General features: G+C 31.5%; 1 protein-coding gene across 2 annotated transcripts; it reads right to left on the reverse strand.

Moving 5' to 3' along the window:
- Positions 1-398: 398 nt before the first annotated feature.
- Positions 399-10,377, reverse strand: LOC105152203 (uncharacterized). 2 transcript variants are annotated; one of them, XM_011066334.2, is made up of 5 exons: positions 8,226-10,375; positions 6,368-6,570; positions 5,241-5,591; positions 4,011-4,091; positions 399-3,376 (listed from the first exon to the last, which is right to left on the reverse strand). In XM_011066334.2, the coding sequence occupies exons 1-5, from the start codon at positions 10,372-10,374 to the stop codon at positions 3,176-3,178; spliced, it is 2,985 nt and encodes a 994-aa protein (XP_011064636.2). In that variant the 5' UTR covers position 10,375; the 3' UTR covers positions 399-3,175. The 2 variants fall into 2 exon arrangements, with proteins under 2 accessions (XP_011064636.2, XP_087262585.1); XM_087406459.1 differs by lacking the exons at positions 399-3,376; positions 4,011-4,091 and adding an exon at positions 4,613-5,149 and having other exon boundaries at positions 8,226-10,377.
- Between the last annotated feature and the right edge of the window lie 819 nt (positions 10,378-11,196).

Genomic DNA, 11,196 nt, shown 5'->3' on the forward strand with positions numbered 1-11,196 from the left:
TTTTAACTTTCGGCTATTTTCAACAAATTAACTAATTAGATAAAATTATCAGAGCACTTTTGATAAACTTAAGTGATTATGCAAGTGATTATGTTGTGAATGTCCTATCTCGATAGTTATATGATTGTTAAGATCAATTCAGCCAAGAGTGCATTAACATTCAATATCAATATAAGTGAGAAATAATCCAAATTCTAATAGATAGTCATTAGACAATCAGTCAAGATATGCAAAATAAAGATGATGAATTAATATTATATTTAAAGAGAAATAAATTATTTAAGAAAGCATGATATTATATTATTATAGAAAAAGTTTGATTAAAAACAAGAAATATAATAAAAATAACAAACGCCAAATTATGGATTTTTATATAATAGAAAATAAATGCGAATTAGTCTATTTGTTTTAAACATTTATTTTGTTTAATCTTGTTCGTCCCCCAAAGACAACAATTACGTAGATGCTCTTTGTACCAAGGATTCGAATCAGAATACATATATATGCATTAGATTGTATTTGATTATTATCTCTTGAAAGACAATCACAATCGCAAATTAGAAAATTACCGAGAATATCTTTGACATAAAAGCCCTTTTCAATTGAATCGTTTGAAACTAATATTAAAAACTAGATTTTCCATATATAAGTAGATATATGCAAAGAGGTCAGCACGTCTCTGACAAGATAGACTTGAGAAGGAAATATTTATTTGTACATAAATTCGATGAATAATTACAATAATATTAATATCTTATTACAGCGATTTATACATTTAGCTCATTACATGGATTTAATTTTCAACGAGTTGTAAAATGACAAAAACGCTATACATTCATCACATCACTTTTTCGCTTGTTTTCAAGAAAAATAATATTCCTGCCGAGTAGGCATTATTATATATATTTTAATTGTAAATTGAACTGTATCACACACAAGAATCTTTGGCATATAATTATTGTAAGGTCCAGTTTCACAACTCACGGTTAATTCTTAATTCGAACTTATTCATTATCTCTTTTCAAGAATTGGAAAGAGATGAGAAACAAGTTGAACCTCGGTTAAAAATTAACTGTGAGTTGTGAAACTAGACCTAAAAGTTTAACAAATGATCTCAACTTCGAAAAGGCACGAGTGTTTTTTGTCTTCATCAGCGAAAATCGAAATTTTCCCGACATACTTTGAGTTCTTTATAAATACAATTACATCCTGCAACGATACACTCGCAGCAATTACGAAAAAAAGAGATTTAATAAATAATTAAAAAAATTTTTTGAATTTTCAATCTTGAAATTTTAGATTCAAAAAGAGAGCTTTAAATTTTTTGCAGATATTAATTTGAAAATTAGTTATTGGAATTGTATGTATATGCAGCAAGTTTCCGTTATTTTTTAACATAAATTTTTTAATTTATTTATTTCTTACTTATTTTTCTAAAAGTAGGTGAGATATCATACTGAAAGAATCAGCAATTATCACATAAAATGTGTAAATTAAACATGCTTTTTATACGAGGAGGATAATAACTTTCTGTCACATCCTCTCACAGTCCTAACGAGAGGATTGTCAAAATTGTAATTTATCGCAAAATAGTTTATCGTAAATAAACGATTAAAACTTAGGATTAAAACATAGATCAATGAAGTAAATCGTCTTACAAATTCCGCACAGAAAAAGACTCGGAAGGAGAAATCGCAAAATCACGCGATAAAATCTATAGAATATACAAAATACAATTTTTCCTTATATTTATTGTCAATAGACACTACGAAAAATAAATCGCGAGTTGCATTGTTACCCGCGAACATTTGGCAAAAACGACTGCAGAGTAGCGACAGTTTTTTTGTTTTCGATGTGTATTACTTTGACAAAAATAGATCATCTTAATTCATCATATTCATAATTATCTACACATTATCTGGAGACATCACTGTAACAGGCATTGACCGTAGATTGGGAAATTGCACTAATTCGCCAATAGCTTTATGGAATATAAAATAGGAGATAATACACAACATAAATATAAAATAGAATGTAAATATCATTGAAAATAGAAAAAAATATGGCATGTTTAACATTTATATTTATATTTACGATGTCATAATCATAAAATTTCATATTTATTATTATCTACAAATTCTATAAATATATCATGAAATTCTAAAATTATTTTTAAATTCACAAGTCCAAAATTACAAAATAAAAACTAATAAGGAACAATTGTTATTCCATTCCACTATTGGTGTAACACATAACTTTTCATCAAATCTTCCCCTCAAAATTTTTATAAACCCAGTCTACGGAACTCTCGTCGGAAAAATGCAATTAAATTACAATTGTGCGTATTTCGAATCAATTAATTTTGACATTGGATTATATATAATTGTTTTACATACGAATTTTAATTGTTTATCTTTTTGAGCTCCATTTTTTCGGGCACTTATCAATCACGATGACAGACACAATAAGATCTCTAGCTTTCATAAAATTACTAATCTGTATTTTTGCGCATCTCGAAAATACATATACATTTGAAAAATTTATCCTCTTATAGAAATCTAATACTGATCAATTTAATACTGAAAGATAATGATTAATTACTTATTTTGAGCATTAAAAATACTATTGTTCAGTTGTAATAAATAAATAATAAATAATAAACTCGAGATAAATAATAATTACTAACATCTTTCAATATTAAATGGCCAATATTATATTTCTGTCAAAGTATTCGAATTGATTTCCACGATATAGACGGACGATTATAGACGGACGTGTAGTGCTTCAAAGATTTCATTGCCGTGGACCGCCGAGACAATCGGGACCGTCTTTGAGAGAAATTTGGGTATCCAGAATCTAAAAGTATTAGATTCCGTGAGATTAATTAGATCTAATTAAAATTTCCAATGTACAATTTTGACAAATGTTAAAAATTCTAAAATCGATTATTTTCGCCGCATTTCTCTGCAAGTCTCAAATGTAATGACGGTCCTGATTGTCCTTCGAAGTTTGATTGCGTGCGTAATTACCACATGTCATCATTGCGTTGCATAAGCCAGCGGACGATTATTCTCTTAAGGTCGAATAAAGAGAGAAATAGAAAGAGAGAGAAAGAAACATTTCGTGAAACAAGCTCGATCGAGACGCATAAAAATTCCTCCTGAAAAAAATGCATCTATAGGTCAACGTCCTCCTGCTTTGCTTTGGGCGCGATCTTTTCATCGCTCCCAGACTCCTTCACGCTTAAGTGGACGTCCGCGACTTCGACTGGCGGCGGCGGTGCCGGTTTCACTGAGTTGTCATCCTCGGCGACCTCAAAACCGATCGTGGCTCCGATCTTTTGGCTCGCCTGCTTGAATGAATCCGATAGCATCACCTACCAACATGCGATTAAGCAGATTTAATTATTTATTCAATCAAATTTAATGATTAAAATATTATTCTACCGCATTTTTTCCCATCAACGGTTTTAATTTTTAATGGCTCCTTGGCTATTAAATCGATATAATAATTTTTTTGTAAGTTGATGAATATATAAATATACCAAAAAAATATTGTGCTAAATGCGAAGTACTAAATATACATAAATACACCGAAAATATTGTTCTAGTTTGAGATTATTCAACGAAGCTACGTGATTATCTCCGTGTTTTGATATATCATTAATTGCTTCGATAAAAAAAAATATTAAAATGTTGATAAAATTATTAAATAGTATATAAAGATTTGTTGCATAACAGTATGATAATTGAAACGATTATAATATTATATAAAAGATACAATTATTGTTTTACACGATTACAATGATAATTACAAAATTTGTAACATTAAGAAAGATTATAATGCACTCCAATGCACTTTCTGTAAATATATAATCAAAAATATATCCTAAATGAAAAAAACATTTTAAAAAATATATAAAAAACAAGTAAAATGTATATAATATATCAACATCTGCGGTTGGTCTTGATTGAATTTATCATTTAAAAAAAAAAAAAAGAATTGCTTACCTGCACGACGTTGATGCACATGGATGTGAGCGCCAGACCGAACACCAAGTATACTATTGAACCCATCATGTATATGGGATGCTAAATCAATCAATCAATGAATCCATTTAGTTCCGTAAATCGTGGATCTCGCAATATTTGTAACTTCATTAACTACGATTTACTTCCTTAATTAACGGAACGATTACGAGTGAAAATAAGCTTGTGAGGAATAACGAATACAGGTGATATACAGCTTCTCATTGAGAGAGATCTTATATGTCAAAAAGCTTACCATCTGAACGCCACCGTGAAAAAGAGAAACATGAGAGTAAATTAATCATTTGCTGTATAAGATGGAAACTCTGTCGTGAGATCGCAAATAAAATTCGAGAGGTGAATTCAAAGAGGCGCTAAGAGCAAATGAAATGGAATTCGTGGATTCCTAACATAGCACATGGCGAATGCTAAATAATTGAGAATGCTACTTATAAGGAAACACAGAGAAGTATCCTTCTCTGATTTAATATGTTGTAGTCTAGATCTAAATATAAAAGAAACATTTTTTTTTTTTAAGTGCGCCTATACGCACTTTTAAGAAAACACTCCTTTGAAAGAATCAGTTATTTTTTTTCGAAACGAATATTATTAAAACTATAAAAACCGAAAAAACTTTTTTACATAAAAAGTGAATATGATTTTAAGAATATTTTATAATAATAAAAAATTTCTTTTAATTTATTTTTTATATTTATATAAACCAAATCTTTTTATTTAAAAACTTATTTATTATTATTAAAATACTCTTAAAATCATTTAATTTTATTTATTTTCAAAAAGGTTTTTATCTCTCTAATTTCGACGATATTCGAATAAAATTAACTACAGTTGAGTACTTCACTCCCTAAAAGTGTATGTACACGTATAGTATAAAAGAGTCTGTTATTTTAATTTAGATTACAACATATTAAAATCGAAAGGAACATTTCCCCATATTTCTTTGTTAAATAAATCTGCTAATTACATAACCTTCCACTAATTTCACTCGAGTAACTCTTATTGATCAATATTTCGGTTTCGTGCGATTTACCTCACGACTTACATTGATCATTACTCATGTCTATCGAAGTCGATGAAGAAATCACAATACAAATTTTTATCTACGAATTTATGAAGAGTATTATTATTAATTATTTGTAAATTATTAATTATTTGATTCGACTGAATAACATTTAATTCGAAAATAATTACCTTTGGCACGTAATCGCCGAAGCCGATAGTGCTCATGGAGATGAAGACAAAGTAGAAGCTCTCGAAGAAATTCCAGGACTCCCACAAGGAGTATAAAGTAGCTCCTATGAAGATATAAGCCAGGAGAATGACAATTGCCACCGAAATCGGCAGATTAAACTCGTCATCGACGATGTATGCCGATAATGCCGGCGTACCCGGTGTACCCGGCGTATTGGCGTCCACATTCAAAACCGTCTGTGGCTGCTGGATCTGCTGCTTCTGCATCTCGTCGATTTCCTCTGGATTCATCTGCGAGGGCCGTCGTAACTTTGCGAGATCGTAAACGAGTTGCATGCCCTTCATGACTTCCTACGATTAACACAATGGACAAGATGAAATTGTTAAAAATCATAACAATAGAATAAAACACAATAAATAAAGATGCATAATCGAAAGATGCGGAATCTCATGCTACCTAGAAATCTAAACCTGAATAGAGATAAAGATAAGGAAAACTAGAATACAGTGTAATGTAACGGCAAGGAGAATAAAGCTGAAATTTAAAGACTATTAAAGCCAATTGTACCGATTGACACTATCGGCTTTAATTGGGGACACACAAGCTTTTTAAATAAAACAAAATAATAATAATAAATTAATTAATAAAATAATCAATAAATACATTTAAAAATGCAAACTAAATTAAATATAAATAATATAAATTAACTAATTGTAAGTAATAAAGGAGAAAAATGCTGAAAAACTAAAAAAAAGAAACAAATAAATAATTACACAATACCAAAAATGAAAATAAAGTAATAAATAATTATGTAATTTTTTAATATAATTAAACATAATTTAAATTTGTTTAAATAATCCTTGCAAGTCTTCTTTTTCTCTTGTTATTCTTTACAGTTTTTATAGACATTAACTTTTACTTATATGAAATTATTAATCGATGAATGGACTAAGCAATCGAAGATAAAAAATAATGCAACAAAAAAAAATATAAAAAATATACTAAAAATGTACGATATTATAAATCGAAGAAATTGTGGAAAATTCTGGGAAGTTGACTTAATTTTTTTTTTTAATTGATAATCTTTTTCTCGAAATAATTTTTTCTTACAATTAAATCATTTTACCTGGACAGGCACAGTGCGACGGACTTTGCGACAGCTACCAGTGTAATATAGTCTTCTCACAAATGCCCATAGGAATTTTATACCGCGTGTGAATAATTTACCAAAGTCGGCCAAAATGATGAGAAACATTGGGATGCCGAAAATTGCATACACAATCGTGATGGCTCTTCCTGTGTCCGTACTTGGCGAAATATGTCCATACCCTGTAATGAAAAATCATTAATTATAATATCATCATCAGCTGTACTATATTGATATGATTTATTATAGATTGATTGATTTAGGGTATATTGAAATTTATGTTTAATTTTGTTACATGTTATATACATTAAATATAATATAAATAAGAATACGAGTTATGTTTAGCTATTTTTATTTATATATTTAATATATTTTTGTATATATATAATAAATACAAAATATATATATAAATAAAATATACAATATATACATAATTATATAAAAAATATATGTATATGTGTATATATTGTATATTTTATTTTATTGTAATGAATATAATTGCCAAGTTTAATTGTACGACGCGTACATGGAACGACATCATAATGATCATGATTTATTTTGTTTACGTCGGTTTCTGAATCGTCGTTGCAAAAGCAGCACGTTTACGCACATCGCGAGTAAAGTCTAAGTTTAGATTATTCAGAGCTAAGGCAGTTGTTCTCTCGTAAACAAGCTATAATTGCCTTATAATTCAGTGAATGCAATCGAACGATTCCATTTATACGATCAACGTATAATTTAAATTTAAATTTGAATGTACTTTTTCTGCGAGTTTGTTATCTAATTGGAAAAAACCATGCTTACTGTGAACATTGCACAATGCGAGCCAACGACGTCGAGCTTCCGAAGTTTTCCTTACGTCTATGATCCAAATTTATTGCGTCTCGGCGATCAAGATGATAAACAACAGTTACAAATTATTTAAACGAATTAAAAAAAATATGTTTTTTAAAATATCGTGAATTTGTTAATGAATTTAAATAAAGATATGTAAAAATTTTAATTTTTTATTTTATTATTAGCTTTTTGACAAAGAGGAGTGAAAATTGATATACTTTAGACAAATGCTTCGACTTTTTTAAATTCGTATTTTTTTGCCGACGTCTTACGCATGTTTCTCTTAATAATTTGTATGTAGACGCAGATCATCATATTTTATTGCATTTGTCAGAAAATCGATATGCAATCCATAAAATATTTTATATCAAATTATTCGAGAAACATACGTAACAAACTTTTACAACACAGTTATCTTACGTATAATAAACATAGTTGTCTTAATTTTGCTTCTTCTGAACACAATCATCATTGATATAATAGATATCATTAGTTTCTCGGAGTAATCAATATTAAATTATCAACTATTTTTAAGCTACGAATAATGATAATTTATTGACATGATATTTATTTAATGAAACCTATATATATATTTTTTTAAAGAAAATATTTTTAATTCAAAAGAAGAAAATACGAAACATTTTTTTACCATTTTTAATTTGGAATATAAAAAGAAATTTAAATAAATATTAAAAGTATTTTAGAGAAATGCTTTTTTATTTACTTCTTTTCTCTTTAATAACATTTCTATTTATATAAATTTTTTTATTTTATTGTCTAACTTGTTAACAAATGTTAGATGAAATATTCTTAATGCTTGTACTATTAAATTATTTTAAAAACTTCAAAGAAGCTGAAGAAACTTTTTTAGAAAGTTTTACATATAATATTTTCAAAATTGATATTGCCTAAAAATAAAGAAAGGCTTCTAGAAAACGATCTCTTCACGTCAGGGAAATTATTCCCACCTTGAGCCTTTCCCAAGACAATGTGTTCTCACCGATAGTGGTGATGACAGTAAGACAGTATACGACAGCATTCAAGAAACTCCAACTTTTTTGACCGCTATATGTATGCAAGCCAGCTTCGTGAGCTGTGTGAAGCTGTTCCTCGAATTCCATCAGCTTCCTGCGCGCCATGCTCTTCCAATCGTCCTCCCTCAAATTATGACTATAATTCCACAGAGTGTCTAGGAAGTCACGCTTTACGCGTTTCACGCCACATTTATAGAATGTTTCGAAGGCACCCTCAACGAAACGGAAGACGAAACCGCCGAGGCCGCAGTAGATTATTATGAGCAGTAATCCGGCTATGCAGCGATTACGCAGCTGCCTAATGATCGTAGTCTCACGTGGATTTTGTGCCACGAAGGTCTTAAACTCGCTGACGACGTCTCTAAGAGCCCTGAAGAAATCTAATAGAGTAATCTTCTCAACAGCTTCTTCCTTTTCTACTTTGATTTCTTCAACTTTTGAAGCGAGATTTCGTATGTCTTCAGTCTTCTTCTCTGTAATATTTTCATCCTCCTTCCTATGCCAGAAGGACAACCAAGAGAACCATGATTTTTTCTTGTCTGCTACATCGGAAGACTGCGTTATGTTTTGAACAATGTCCTCTTGCTCGCTTTCACTGTATGTCAGATTGAACTTTCGCCTCCTCAAGGAACTAACTTCAACAGCGTTTTGAAACATGTCTACTTCCGGATCCAGGATGCTACGTTCTCTCAGCATGTACTCCCTCTGAGCCCTCGCGAAATCCTCGATCAAGCTTTCGTTACTCAGCGGGATGATCTGCTTCTTCATCTCAACAGAGGATCTCTTTACCCTTCGCTCTTCGGCAGATTTCTGCGACAAACTTTCACTCTTCTTCACCATTTTCAGATCTTCGTCCATATCTTCGGTCTGATTGTAAAGTCTCGAATGTGGCACGGAATCATCTCTCGTGCGAGACTCATCTTCGAACTTCTGTCGACTCGGAGATTTCTTCTCTCGGTTCAGTTTTTCGATGTCCTTCTTTTGTACTTCAGGATCACTGATCCGATTCTTTCCACTCGTCTTTTTTACCTTGGACTTGACTGTTTCCGGTGACTTTGTCCGTCTTCGACTAGACTCATTCTTTTCATCCTTTTCTTCACTGGAGTCTGTTGACTGGCTATATTTCTCCACGCGTTCCTTCGATCTCCTTTTAAGTCGTCTTTCGACCTTGCGAATTTCAACAGGTTTACTGGTCTCGCCGTTTGTTTCTTTCGGTGTCTCCGATGTCTCTTGGACAGCACTATCTTTAACTGCCTGAACAATCTCAGGTCTGATAACATTCTTCTTTGTGATATCATCATCAAACTTCTTTGCTACTTCGGTGATCTGTTTTACCGGTTGCGTGCTGTTGTCGTCAGTTGTTACAGAGTCAGTTTCACGTGTCTTCAAAGTATTTCCAGCCGTTGATTTGAGGGTCACCTCGGTGCGTACAGCGATCATGTCATCCACGTTCGTAGAATTCCTCGCGTCAGTTTTATTCTTTCTTCTAACCGGACGCTGCTCCCGATCATTCTCCATCTTATCCTTATTATCTAATTCTTTCAAGAACACTTCCTGCTTTTGATGTTGTGACAATCTACTTTCTTTTTGTTGCTGCTCCATTTTTTCCGCTTCCTCAGCCATCCTCTCCATTTTGGCGCGCCTCTCCTCATCCTCATCATCTGAAGCATCTATACGCGACGCAGCACCCCTCGATGAGGGATCAGGAGTTTTCTCACGTTTTCTGGCAGCCGCCTTACGACGTCTATGAACCATGTAACTGTCTTCCATCGCGCGACTCTTCGTCGTCGCCGCTGTCGTTGTCGTCGTTCGACGGTCGTCGTGTACGCGAGAGAGACTCTCGCGACAGGAGCTCACTCGCGAGGCCAGCCCCAACGAGGCCGTGACAGAAATAAAACGGAGGCTGCTCCCACCATCTGCCGCCACCACCACCGTCGGCACGGTGACGTTTGCTGCTACCAGCAACTGCGGCGGAACCGGATGACCGGCTTCACCGCAGCGGATATTGAGCGGGGGCATCACGCGCAATCGAAATCGTGGCTTTGGCGTCGCGACGCCGCGCCTGCACCGCTGCAACCCATTCGGTCGCCCAGCTTGGAGGTTGCACTGCACCATCCGAATCGGGTGACCCTTTAACCCCATGACCTCGTAGAAAACGAAAATTCTGTAATGGAGTTATTTAAATCTGCGTCGATTGTCCGACATCAAACATCTTTTAAATTTTATTTTTAAAAAATAATGATTTAAAAATAATGACGAATTAATGAATAATTAAGTATAAAAATGAAGAAATAAAAAAAGAAATAAGTGAAGAAATAAAAAAATAACAGATAATTAAAACGTACTTGAATAATATTAAACAAATAAGTTAAACTTCTTCGAAAAAAAAAATATATATTTTAACGTCAGTAATATAAAAAAATTACAAGAATTAAATTATGATAAAATTATGATTAAATAACAAATACGTGTATGTCCGCGTAATACTGTATTTATAAATGCTTTAAAATTATATTTATAATTATATCGACAGCATATATGAAGAAGAAATTAATGTCATATTTTGTAGATATTACAATTGAACTATTATGCTTTTAGCAACAATTAAATCCAAAAGGAACAATTTACGAGATTATAGAGAAATTAACGACAAATGCGGCCAAGACAGAATTATAATGTAAAATATAATTAAATTATTATCTCAAGTAATCGCGATTTAATTCAAATGAAATAATTGAATGAAATGAAATCAGCGAAGAAAGGAAATTATAAAACAGTCATTTTTATATATTTAAATCAATTAAAAAAGAATCATTTTACTTTAAATTTTTGATAATTTTACTTTTTTAATTTTCGATAAATAAATATAAAAAATAGATTTCAAGATAATATCATCTTGTTTTATATATTTATAACAGAGTTAAAATCATTTTTTCA

The sequence above is a fragment of the Acromyrmex echinatior genome, chromosome 1 (genome assembly GCF_024713525.1).
Source record: "Acromyrmex echinatior isolate Ae372 chromosome 1, ASM2471352v2, whole genome shotgun sequence".
NCBI lineage: Eukaryota > Metazoa > Arthropoda > Insecta > Hymenoptera > Formicidae > Acromyrmex > Acromyrmex echinatior.